Here is a 14,182-nt window from a genome sequence, read left to right on the forward strand (position 1 = left end):
TCACGGACCAGCAAAGCGTTGCGTTCATGTACGACACCTTACACGCCCAGCGCATTAAGAATGAGAAAATCACTCGCTGGCGTATCGAACTCGCCGACTTCTGTTACACCATCAAATATCGCCCGGGGAAGGATAACCAGGCCGCCGATGCCTTATCACGACCGGCTACATGTGCGGGTATCACCTCTTTGGAGGGCCTACGGGTGCTGCATGCCACTGCGGGCCATCCCGGCGTAACGCGTTTCGCTCATTTTGTGCGGTGTGGGAATCTCCCATACTCGATTGACGATATCCGCCGTATCTGTCGCGACTGCGCTATCTGCGCGGAAATCAAACCGCGTTTCTATAACCCTCCCATGGGGACTCTGGTGAAGGCTACACACCCGTGGGAACGCTTGGCGATGGATTTCAAGGGCCCATTGCCGGTGTCGAGCGGCTCTCGCTATCTGCTCACTATCGTTGATGAGTACTAGCGATTCCCCTTTGCTTAGACGTGCGCGGACATGACTGCTGCCACGGTGATGCGATGCTTACAGAACTTGTTCTCAATGTTCGGTTACCCGGCCTATGTCCATACCGACCGGGGTGCGGTCTTCTTGTCTCAGGAGGTGCGCGGCTATCTGCTCCAAAATAACATTGCTTCTAGTTACACCACGCCGTACAGACCCCAGGCTAATGGGCAGATCGAACGCTTCAACGGGATTATCTGGAGGGCCGTCATGCTCAACCTCCGGACCCTCGGCCGGGGCCTCGATAAATGGGCTTGGTCGCTAGCTGCGGCGTTGAACTCGATCAGGGCTCTCCTGAGTACGGCAACCAACCAAACTCCCCACGAGCGACTTTTCCACCACCCCAGGAGCTCGGGGTGTATACGGTCTTTGCCCAGTTGGCTCGCTGGGCCCGGGCCGGCCTACCTTAAACGGGCGGTTCGCGCGAGCAAGTACGACCCCCTAGTGGACAAAGTGCAGATTCTCCAGGCTAATCCTGAGCATGCTCGTGTGATGACGACTGATGGCCGTGAGACTACTGTCTCCGTCCATCACCTTGCCCCTTGCGGGGTCGCCGACCTAAGTAGGGAATCGGACGAACCGATCGAACCCATCTATGAGACTATGGCCTCTCCCGACGCTCCCATCGCCGAAAGTCTACCGACCCTCCCCTCGCCGAGACTACCTGGGCCCAACGACTTGGAGTTACCCCCTTCGTCACCTGACCCTGTTGGCGCCTCCGACGCCGGGGACACAGGGATACGTGATGCCGTACCCGGGGAATTTCGGACGCGTGCTGGCAGAGAAATTCGCCGCCCGGCCCGATACGGTTGGGTCGACTGATGTTCCACCCTGTTCGTGCTGACGCTCACTCACTTCTAGCCGCACTGCCGTATCATTCTGACGGGGGGAGAATGTAGTGAAATCCTATTCGTACTGAACCCGGGGTGATGCTCGCTGCTCGTTGACACCGCTAGGGGCGTGACTATAAGACCCGCTGCTGCGGACGGTGCTCCGAGACTTCTCCTGTGACACGTTACATCTGGTAGACTCGCTAACGGTACGCCTGCATAGAATATCCAGCTTGCTTGCATTGAATGTTATGAATGGTCCCATGTGATGTCACATCGTATACTTATTGTATTTCCTATTTTACAGGATGATGTTATGATCTAAATGCAATTAAACCAACCCGTTGGACTAAAGTTGTGTGGACCTGATTGGTTTTCCACAACACATATATATATATATACATACATATATATATACATACATATATATATATATATATATATATATATATATATATATATATATATATATAGCCATTTGGAGATATATATATTGTTGCGGTTCTCTCGCCGCCCTTCTTCCCCTTACCAAGGGGGGATTAGTCCCCTCGTCTTCACTGGGCTTGGCGGAACCGGGGCTTGCAACGTCCTTCCTGGGCGAGCGCAAAATAGGGTTTCGGGACCAATTCTCGCTCATACCTAAGTACCCGCGCCGTTCCGGTATCGAGGTAGCAAGCTTCGCACGAACCACGTGAGGTTGGAGTACGCCAAGCGGATTGCGTACACGTGGTCTGCGCAGTTATAATTAGTGGAACCTGATTGGAGCGATCTTATTCGTGCCACGCTTAGTCAACTGGAGAAATCACAGAAAAGATCAAATCAAGAAGAAAGGAAGAACAGATGGGTTTAATTATTCCCACACGTATATACAGTTCAAGGACGAAGAGACACAGAGCAATCCTTAGGCAGTCTTAACTTATCCTTGGGACAACGGGCCCGTCTCACACTCACACGGGCTATTGCAGATGGGCAGGTGTTCCCCAACGCATCCAGGGATGGTCCTCCGTCCGGCTCTCCATGGCCCCGGCACGTCCCGTGAAGATGGCGGCAGGCGAAGGCAGGGACTCGTAGCGTGTCTCTCGAACAAAGGGATGATGATGCGAAACGGTAGAGGGCAGACTTTAGCGCGGCTGACGGTTACTCAGCCTTGTTCATTCGCGTGGCTGAAATGCGCTATATTAGTTATCGGCGCGTCTGGCTGCGCCCACGTATTTGTCATGGCCAACTCTTCTCCTTCAATACACTTGGTATTGGTTAGCGCGCGCGTTCTCATGCAATGATAAAGTTCATCAGGCAGCAGTCCGCTTATCTCTCTCTCTCCTCTGCGAGTCCTCCGATTAATCAGCCCTCTCCCGCGCGAGTCCTCTTATCTCTCTCTCTCTCTCGCAGCAAGCCGAGTCCTCTCGAGGGCTTTTGCGCAGCGGTTCTTATAGCTACGCCCCTCGAACCTTCTGGAACTTACCAGACTATTCTCACCACGCCCTCTGACGCCACGCCGCCGCCACCACCCTCGAGCTCTGATTGGTGGCTCATGCTTACCGTCATTGCTTCTGCCGCTCCACCCTCGACTCCGCCCCGACCTTCCTCTGCCTGCCTCGTGTTAACTCGTTCAAAATGAACCAATGCTTAACAAAATGGATCGAGCCTATGGACATAGGTTTGTCGGTGGAGTAGGGCCTATTTTCCTTGCTCCTACTCAACGCAGAACTAACACTGGAAAGGAACTAAGCTCACAAATACTAAGAAATAACTATACTACAAATGAGGCTACATGTTGCTTGTGTGACTATCTATGGGGGGCAAACTTTAACATTTATTGAACTCACTGTACAAACCTCAAAACCGCAAAACTGCCCCCCTCCCTCGTCAGACTCGTCCCCGAGTCGAACCTACACAAGTGGGAACGACCGGTTTTGAGCAAGACTAACTTTTAATTATGTGTGACACTTAGATGTGGTCCCCTCTAACATTTAATCTAACCCGTGTGTGTGACAGTTTTAAAACACTAAATATGTCCCACCTACTGCGTTGATTAGCTAACTCTAACAGACTCACGCCCACAATTAACCGAATTGCGGAATTATTTTCAAAATACACATAAAGCCGGTGGGGGCAGCATCTTATATTTACAAACACAAAACCTAAGCTTATTTACATTTCTATAACCCAGGACCTGTTCTTTTTGGAAAGAAGATTGGAGGGGAGAAAAAGCACATCAAGGCACAAATACACAAAAACACATTCAAATATTCACAATTGCTGCTTGGCTCCTGCATCTTGCTTCTTTGCTTCTTGCTTCCTGCATCTTCTGTGTGCATAAAACTTACAGTTCTTCTTTCCTAGCACACCCATAATAAAAATGTACAAAACCCGTGTTCGTTTTATTAATTCCTGGCCACGCAGGGCCAACCTTATGTGGTCCGACTGCGTGACATTGACGCCACTCAAAACAAGTGGTCCGAAGATGCAAGGTGAGTTTGCAGCACAGTGCTGCATTGCAGCAGTGTAAGGCCACAAAACGTGTGGTCCATAAGTGTAATGTGATGTGCTAATGTGCAGCAAAGTGTTTGTGGCAGCAGGGTGCTGCACACATGCAGCAAAGTCACAACAGATGAGCAGGATACGGCAGCAAAGTGCCGCGCCATTCAGCTGCACAGGTATAGCAAAGTGCAGCAGGGGTGCTGCCAGTTGTAGCGAAGTGCAGCAGGGGTGCTGCACAGTTCGATGTTGCTGCAGACTCCTCTGCCAAAGTGGGTCCATGGGTGGGGGGAGAGACAAAGCATGGTCAGCAAATCAGAAAGGGCACAAAGGTACACATCAACTCAAGGTAATGCAACGCGAGGGGCGCGGAGGAGCGAGCAGAGCAGACTCGTCTCTAACTGTCCGTACCCCCCAACGTCGGCTTACACTACAGTACCCTAGCCCTTCCGTATATTTACAAATTCGTCAATACATTCTGTCTCCTATATCACCCTCTAATTCCAAATTCGTCTTCCAATCCCTCCCAAGCAGGAAGAGATGGAATGAACACACAATGTCACTCATTCCATCATGATGCGTCTTACTTACTCAATCAGTTCACTTGGTACTGGTGTGGAGCTTCGTTTCCCTTGGTGAATGGATGTGGATGGCACGAAGGGAATTCTCTTCCTAACTATTCTAATGACATTAACTTATTTAAACTACCCGGGGTCATACCCTGCCAATTGGCATCTTTAAACTATGTGGTTCTAAAAACCAATTCCCATTGACCACTCTGCGGTGCCCATTAATTTGAGTCTCACTCCCCAATTTTTCAATCTGTGCCCTTGCACAATTTCGGGGCTGGGTCGTGTGGCTCCACTAGCAGGTCTACATACCTGCGCACCTCCGCCACTGAAGTCACCACCCGAGCTTACCTGCTCCTGCGACTACCTAAACTGGGGAAGGCCCCTCCTGGCTCTCTCACCCCTCTGATGCCCTCTCTGACATTGGGCTACCCGGGTCCTTCTCCTGGATCCTCGGGCCCCACTGAACAACTACTCACAACCCTAACTGGCTCCCAGAGCCTACCTGCGGCCTCACCGGGCCGACAAACTACCAGTGGCGGAGTGCTCCAATAACCATACGCACCAACAACGCCCACACGCCCAGCCATTCACTGACTCACGCACCCTCCAAAGCAATACCTTGCCACTACTCGCACCACAGGTGTCAATATCCAAACAAGCCCTCTACCTAACTTTAAACTACCCACCCGGGGTATTCGTGAATGGGTCCATCTCCCCCCATTCCCTCCTTCGCACCATGCATTCCACACCTTTTATTCCCACACCAAATATTCTCACGCACCATTTTTTCCTTGCACACCAATTATTTCCACACACTAAATCTCTTGCACACCTCTTGTGCTCGCACACCTTTTGTCTCGCACACCAATTGTGCTCACACCTTTTCCCATACACTTCAAACACAACTCCATTTGTTCTCCATACACAATTCCTGGTTATTCACACACAATTCCTCATTTGCTCAATATACAGATCCTCACACATACAGCATCATCTAACGAGCTGCTTTTCCCCCTAATACTCGTGCTTCCCCGTCATCCCATTACACTAAGCACTCCCTCGTAATTATCATCCAGCTAATCTCTCTACGTCCCCTCTACAGGTACAATGTCTCTACTTAAATCTCATGTCCTCTACAGTCATCTATATCCCTACCATTATCCTAACCCGCCCTCGGCTAGTTTTCACTGCCATCCCCATAATCTAATGCTCATGGGCCCTGTGTGAGGAATGGTAAAACTACCATTCCTCCACGCCGGGTACCATTCCCCAGCACTATTGTTATCCGTCCACCACAGTACTCGAGCCTCTCCGTGCGGAAATACATCGTCGTCACAGCTCGGCTTCGAAACGCCGAGCGATGCAATCGGGTGGTTGGTCGCCTGTAGGTTGGGTCCGTCCGGCATTTTCGATCCAGGGGAGGAGGCATGGTTGGGCTGAGGTTCAGAGCGCCATCTCTGCGCGAGGCCTTGCGGTCCCACACACAATGGCCCAACCGCCCACGGTCGGAGCATCGCAGCCGCTAGGGGGCGCGGCTCCGAACTCTCCTACCTCCCCTTGAACTGTGCCGATCACCTTTCCCGCCAAGGCGCGGCACCGACCATACAAGGCGGGGCCCGGCACGAATCGTGCACGTCGGTCCTTGTGAGACCGCCGCGGCAATGATCCCCGCCGATCCCCGCAGCACACAAAGCACACCAGTCACCGAGGGCTCACGTCGGCTATACGTCGCGCTAAACGCTCCCCCGGTCTGCGTCGATGCTTGAGCCGCATTCTCACACCTCGCGACCCATTCCACTCTCGCACACCGAGGCGCCCCCATACATTCCATTACTGCACTCTCCTGTGCACACTCTTCTCTTGCACACTCAGGTGCACACCACCCAGGCACACTCACGCCGTTCGCACACTCCATTATCACACTCCCTTGCGCACATCCTGGCGCACTCATACCACTCACACACTCTAACACAATCGGCCTTCGCACACCCTCACGCACACTCTTTCGTTACGTACTCCATAACGTCCACGGGTGTGCACTTGCCTGGTACAAACCCAATAACACGCTCTGGTGTGCACTCCTGCACACCCTCTACAACATGCCCCGGTGTGCATTCTCTCACTCTCCTCGGCCATCGCACACGCTGTTTCACACTCTTCTTCGACGCACTCTTCCCACTCACATTCCGTCATGCACTCGCGCTCCGGTGCACACTTCTCTCGCACACGCGTGCCAGTCACCCTCACACATCGCACCACAGACCTTCCACCAGCGCCCAGGTTCCGTCTCGATCCCAAGCGCGCCAAAAATCTTTTCCCACCATACACACTCCTACTCACCTTGGGGACCTTCTACTCCGGCTTTCCCGCCAACACCTGTAAACTCTCATTGGGGTTAGGCAGCACGACATCACGATGTGAACACAAACTTTGGGTGCATTCCATTTTTTCCTCCCGCGATTCATTTACTTTCTCTGCCGTCTCTTCGTCCCCAATTTCAACTATTTCTTTTATTTCTTCTATTTCCTCGACGACCGCCGGTGCGCTTAAAATTTGGTTTTCCAATTCGGCGGCCGTCGGCTTTTCCACACCCCGAGTCGCGATTTCTATTCCCTCGGTCCACTTAGCTGTGCCTCGCTCAAACTCGCTCCACACGCGTTCCCCACACCGCGTTACCTCGTCGCGTCCCTTTGCGACCTCCTTGCTCAACTTGCGCCTTATGTCCTTCCCCATCTCTTTTGTTTCTTTCTTTGACGCCATCCTCATTTTTACCAATTTCCGGGTGGTTTTGTCCCCCATTTCTTTCAATTGGCCACCCATTTTGCTTTCCATTTCATTTTTCACCTCTTCCAACTTATCACCCATTTTTTTTAATGTCCCGGGTGGATTTGTTCCCCAATTCTTTCATTTGATTCCTTTAAGCATCCATCTTTTCCTCTCGGATGTCCATTCTACCATGTATTTTATTTATGTCATTCTTCAGCTCGCCCTTATTATACCTTGCTTCGTCCCTCATTTTTTTCATTTCTGCCCTTGATTTGTCCCCATTACGCCTTGCTTCGTCCCTCATTTCTTTCATTTCTGTCATGAATTGCGCCATGAAGAATTGCATGTATACCCTGGCACCGCGGGCTCAGCTTCCGCCGGCATGTGCGAGGCGCCGCCATTTTCTACCCCTGCTGCCGGCCCCTCTTCACTTTCCTCTTCTTCTACCAATTCTTCCCATTGGTCCTGGGTCACTAATTCCTCGTTATCTACCTCCTCTTCTACCCCTCAACCGGCATTAGATCGCTTTGGCTAACCATGGCACGATTTTAATTTTGGATTTTTAAACTAAATTTCGTCCACTCGCAATTTCAAGTGCGTGAAGCGCACTCCGGGTCCAATCCCAATCCGCTGACACCAATTGTTACGGCCAATATGTACAATTGGTGTCCAAAATTTTGTCCAAAAATTGTCCCAAATTTTTTTGTCCCAGGTTCCAAATCCCACTCCTGACACCAATTGTTGTGGTTCTTTTGCCGCCCTTCTTCCCCTTAACAAGGGGGGATTAATCCCCTTGTCTTCACTGGGCTTGGTGGAACCGGGGCTTGCAACGTCCTTCCCAGGCGAGCGCAAAATAGGGTTTCGGGACCAAATCTCGCTCGTACCTAAGTACCCGCGCCGCTCCGGAAACGAGGTAACAAGCCTCGCACGAATCACGTGAGGTTGGAGTACGCCGAGCGGATTGCGTACACGTGGTCCGCGCAGTTATAATTAGTGGAACCCGATTGGAGCGATCTTATTCGTGCCACGCTTAGTCAACTGGAGAAATCACAGAAACGATCAAATCAAGAAGAAAGGAAGAACAGATGGGTTTAATTATTCCCATACGTATATACAGTTCAAGGATGAAGAGACACAGAGCAATCCTTAGGCAGTCTTAACTTATCCCTGGGACAACGGGCCCGTCTCACACTCACACGGGGTATTGCAGATGGGCAGGTGTTCCCCAACGCGTCCAGGGATGGTCCTCCGTCCGGCGCTCCATGGCCCCGGCATGTCCCGCGAAGATGGCGGCAGGCGAAGGCAGGGACTCGTAGCGTGTCTCTCGAACAAAGGGATGATGATGCGAAATGGTAGAGGGCGGACTTTAGCGCGGCTGGCGGTTACTCAGCCTTGTTCATTCGTGTGACTGAAATGCGCTATTTTCGTTATCGGCGCGTCGCTGCGCCCGCGTATTTGTAGCGGCCAACTCTTCTCCTTCAATACACTTGGTATTGGTTAGCGCGCGCATTCTCGTGCAATGATCAAGTTCATCAGGCAGCAGTCCGCTTATCTCTCTCTCTCCTCTGCGAGTCCTCCGATTATATATCAGCCCTCTCCCACGCGAGTCCTCTTACTCTCTCTCCCTCGCAGCAAGCCAAGTCCTCTCGAGGGCTTTTGCGCAGCGGTTCTTATAGCTACGCCCCTCAAACCTTCTGGAACTTACCAGACTCTTCTCACCACGCCCTTTGACGCCGCCGCCACCACCCTCGAGCTCTGATTGGTGGCTCGCGCTTACCGTCATTGCGTCTGCCGCTCCACCCTCGACTCCGCCCCGACCTTCCTCTGCCTGCCTCGTGTTGACTCGCTCAAAATGAACCAATGCTTAGCAAAATGGATCGAGCCTATGGACGTAGGTTTGTCGGTGGAGTAGGGCCTATTTTCCTTGCTCCTACTCAACGCAGAACTAACACTGGAAAGGAACTAAGCTCACAAATACGAAGAAATAACTATACTACAAATGAGGCTGCATGTTGCTTGTGCGACTATCTATGGGGGGCAAAGTTTAACATTTAATGAACTCACTGTACAAACCTCAAAACCGCAACAATATATATATATATATATATATATATATATATATATATATATATATATATATATATATACATATATATATATATATACACACACACACACACACACACACACACACACACACACACACACACACACACACACACACACACACACACACACACACACACACACACACACACACACACACACACACACACACACAATAAGTGATACAGACTGGGACAGAAGTCCATGCACATGTTTGAAATCACCAAGAGGAATGTGTAAATATGTGATGTTACTCGAATATTGGTTGTCAACACGACGCTTCATTTCATATATCACAACATTTCTTTATGGCTCTATTTTTGTGAATGGTGACTGGAGATTACTGTGACTACAAATCACGAGCTTTACAGACTGTCTGCAATATGTTGCAATGCCTTTTATGTCCCAATGCGCCAAACACATCCAATTTCCGTAACTTTATCAGTGTCATCCCAATTAGTGACATCGCCCATTAGGACATCACCTAGCCAATGGACCTCTTCACATGGTCCTTCAAGACTTGGACTTGTCCATAACGAGTCCTTTTAACTTCAGGGTAGTACTACCGTTCAGACTTACGAGCGTTAAAGTGTGGCACGGAACCATATTCCACTCTCTGTCAGCATTGTTGGTCTTGCTTCCTGTCTCATTCAAACGATATCTATCGGGCTAGCTTCAACCTTTCTTTCTTTCTTGCAAACAAACATCATATACTTTTCATCATACACTTTTCATCATGCACTTTTCTTACTCATTTTCACTCATCATCTTTACATTCTCTCTTTTATTTATCTTTCCTCACATTTATCAATGCAGTTATTATATTTAAGGCCTGGCCTCGATGAAGACTGTATATAGTCCGTGACTGGAGCCTTCAACATAAAAAAAAAAAGACAGGACAGTCAGACAGACAGAAGTGAGAAAAAGTTGCTTAACCACACTTTTCGCTTCGTGTGCACAAGGTTGAAAGGTGTAATGATGGCACCCACATTGACCTACCCCACGGATGACGGAAAATACGTCCTGGATATGGACCCGTGCTGGGAAGGTTTCGGCGCAGTCTTGTCCTGAGTTCAAGGTGGCCTCGAGAGAGTGATCACATATTAATTAAAGCCATGTCATGAGTTGGCCTGAGCGAAATTATTGCATGACACCCAAAGAGCTATTAATATGGTGACTGCATTAACTCATTCTCACTCCTATCTACACAGGAGACAATTCAATGCAAGAACAGACCGTTCCTCCTTGCAATGGTCGTTATGCAAAGAGATGAGGGTCAAATTGCAATGTAGTATGAAAAACTACAGCAGTACAGCAAGTCCACGCTATCTATCATAGATGAGTTCATGTAAAGTGCGACGCATGAGGATGATCATTGGTCCCGTCTTCGACAACTTTTATAAAGATTAAAAATTAATAACTACAGTATATTATAGTAGGAGAAAGATTTAAACAACAGGGTACATGGTAATCACTTTAAATATGCGCTGAAATAGCTCTCATCTTTAAACCAACACTTAAATCTTTAAATCAGCACTTAAATTGTTGGAACCTCTCCTGGCAATGAAGGATTCTTCCTGGCTGCACTCACCTCCTTCTGCTTGTAAGTAACGTTACAAATTGCGGGCTTTTGCCTGAATAACTAGCAAGCTCAGGGGCACATGATGTTAGTTCATATCTTCAATGCACATTGAAAGCAGTCTCTCCATGTTTTCCATCAACTTACTGCATTTACGAACACACCTCGTCGATTTAAAGTTGTTCCACACAACTCAAACGTGCTTAAAGCGAAACAAGCCAAACTTTCGCAAAGTATATCGCACAAGAGGTAGTAACCGATCAATGATGTGCAACTGAAATAACATGTACTCACTGTACATCGGACTCACTGGACACAGAAGGAGGACCACAAAAAACAACAAATAACCACAGCCATGACTAGAGCAGCAACAACTACGCGGTATAAAAGATCCTTTTTGGCATGTTTAACTTAATTTTACATCCTCAATGAGACTCACAGATCAACGTGCAATATGTTTTATGAAGTGCAACATGCTGTTTTGATTAAATCCGTCAGCGAAACAATGGGTCTTGTAGGCTAGTACATACTAAAGTGCAATTATATAAAATAGAAGATCGAGGATGTGTCCTACAGAAAGACAGAATTGAGGTTTTAAGATAAAGGATTTCATGGAACTGGTGCAAGACAATGACATGGAAATGCTGTCCGACCCAATCATCCCATATGATTTGAAGGACTCGATTCAAATTTGAAAAGACGATATTTTATTACAAATACAAATTAAAATGTCACAAAGTCGTTTTGGTTGCAAAGTTCAATGTTGTTTCTGCAACCTTAAAACCAGTTGACTTCTTTAATTTTGGAAATTCATACATACACATGTTTTGATGCTTGACAATATAAAACCAGCATAACATCAGCACCTTGCAAATGCATAATGTTCACTCTGCTATACTAATTAATAGATTCGTTAACCTGAAGAGTTAAAAGTGAACAAACTTTAAAAAAACAAAACTTAAAATTTGACAGATTCATGTGTTGTCGTCTTGAAATTATCGATGCACTTTGTTTCAGTACCAACCTTGAAAACACATTGCACTGTTGAGGTATCTGGCTCACGGAGCAATTGCTACATGGCACTTTCACACCTGCAGCAGCACAGACAAACATAAAATGCTGTAAGTTGATACTATTGTCAATAAGTGATAGACTGTGCCAGAAACCCATGCACATGCTTGAAATCAACAAAAGGAATGTGTAAACAAGTGATGTTACTTGAATATTGGTTGTCAACATGACGCTTCATTTCCTGTATCACATTATTTCCTTATGGCTCCATTTTTGTGAATGGTGACTGAAGAATACTGAGACCACAAATCACTAGCTTTACAGACTGTCTGCAATCTGTTGCCATGCCTTTTATACCCTAACACCCAAAGCACATCCAATTTCCTGAATTTTATCAGTATCATACCATTTAGTGGCATTGCCCATTAGGACATAACCTGGCCAATGGACCTCATCACATGGTCCTTCAAGACTTGGACTTTGAGTCCAAAAGTAAACATTAAAGTCCATTGGTAAATTGTTCATCAGCAAATGTGGAACTTGACCTCATTGTGTTTTTCTGATCTAAGTGATGCATAAGAAGTCTGATCTGATACATATGGGCAGGTGCGAGGGCTCCATCGAAAGCCTCCACAGAGTGGCAAGGGGATTTTCCACAGCTGCATAGTGGGAAACGCCACAATGGAGCAATGAAAAAGGCTGTACGGGGAATGAAGACACCAGTGTGTGCTCTCCTAGCCTCAAAGTCATGCATGGTGAGGCGAATATAAAGCCCAGAACGCAGCACAGTTCGCTGCTGCTGTTGTCTGTGTGTGTGTGTGTGTGTGTGTGTGTGTGTGTGTGTGTGTGTGTGTGTGTGTGTGTGTGTGTGTGTGCCAGGTATGCATCATTATGAGCACCGCCTGCTCGAAGGATCGCTTGCCGGAACGAACTGCGCTGGATCCAGGACAAGTCATTCTGGTCCAGACCAAGCTCTTCTAGGTCCTCAGCGAAGCAAGGGGAATGCAAGGCGAGGGCACAGTGACGCCATGGAGTCCGTGGTGCACTGCACAGCTACACCACACTTGCATCACATGCTTCCGGCACCACATTGACATTCGCTCATCCTCCCCATTCTTACACCCTCTCCCCTCCCCACCTTGTTGTGTGAAGTAAGCGCGGAGTCATCCCCACACTCCAAAATGCCCCTTTCATTCTGTTCTTCTCTCTTTTTATTTGCAGAATGAATGATGGTACCATGTTCTCTGTGTGTGTTTAAGACTGAATAAGAATTATGTCCTTGCGGTATGTCTGCTCTTTTGTACCTTTTAACTTTGTTTTCTTTTGCTCTAAGTACATGCCCTTTCGCCTTTGATTTTGCTGTGTGAATAAACGACTGTTGATTGCTTGTTATGTAAATAAATAATTGTTACATTTTTCATCTGCCTCATTCTCGTCCTTTCTTTCATTGATCCGACATTGTTTGTACATAATAGATAGAATGGAGTTCTACCCCCACTATTTCGTTTCAGCAGTGGTTATCCAGCGTTCACCCACGGTTCGCTCGGCCATAATAGTAATAGTAGTATTAGTAGTAGTTGGAAGACAAATGAACACTGAAGGCACGGACCTTAGCTGAGGTCATTAGGTCACCAACAGGTAACACACATAAAAAACGAGAGGACCCTTTTAGACCGAATTATCCCAACCTGTGTCCGCAGTTGCTTAACAACCCGTCAGGCCGTGGAGTTATCCGTGGCCTGGTGGCCTCAGCGTCAGGTCCGAGTACACACCTCGAGAGCCTGGTGTGTGTGTCAATACCATAACATTTGGTGTCAGGAGTGGGATCTTTCAAACCCTTTGACTCTGTCAAATCGGGAGTCAGGATTGTGCAAACTCAAAATTGCAACTGAGCACATATTAGTGTGAAAATTTTATTCAAAAAATAATTGTGCAGCTATGTCGGATCAAAGCGAGCAGATCGCCCAGGTGGGTTTAATTGATGATGACATGGAAGAGGAAACTGGTTATATAAACCACCCCCATCCTCATACCCATCCCCCAGACAATGCGCCAATGGAATGAACACCGCAGGGCGGCAGATCGGCATTGCCGACGATCGCCGACATAATTCTGATGGAGACAGTTCATGGCAAGGTTGAATATAAAAATGGATGCAAGACAGGAAGCAATGGGCAGCAAAAGGGATGTGATGGGTGATGGTACAAAGGCTATGGGTGATTGACTGGATGTGATGGGTGAATGTAGCATTGAGGATCGAGGCTGTACGGCAGGAGGTGAATGGAGCGAGAGAGTGCATGTACAGTGTCCGGAATGAGATAAGGGTGGACC

General features: G+C 48.2%; 1 protein-coding gene across 19 annotated transcripts in view; it reads right to left on the reverse strand.

Moving 5' to 3' along the window:
- Positions 1-11,524: 11,524 nt before the first annotated feature.
- LOC137430027 (solute carrier family 2, facilitated glucose transporter member 1) overlaps positions 11,525-14,182 on the reverse strand; it is a 179,528-nt gene continuing 176,870 nt past the window's right edge. For all 19 annotated transcript variants that reach the window (XM_078780070.1, XM_078780080.1, XM_078780069.1 and 16 more), the window contains one exon: positions 11,525-11,931. In XM_078780070.1, coding sequence (XP_078636196.1) covers positions 11,926-11,931 — 6 coding nt within the window. In that variant the 3' untranslated portion in view covers positions 11,525-11,925. The remainder of the gene's footprint in view (positions 11,932-14,182) is intronic.

Source organism: Myxine glutinosa, chromosome 6 (assembly GCF_964187855.1).
Source record: "Myxine glutinosa chromosome 6, kmMyxGlut1.1, whole genome shotgun sequence".
In the NCBI taxonomy this organism is placed as follows: Eukaryota; Metazoa; Chordata; class Myxini; order Myxiniformes; family Myxinidae; genus Myxine; species Myxine glutinosa.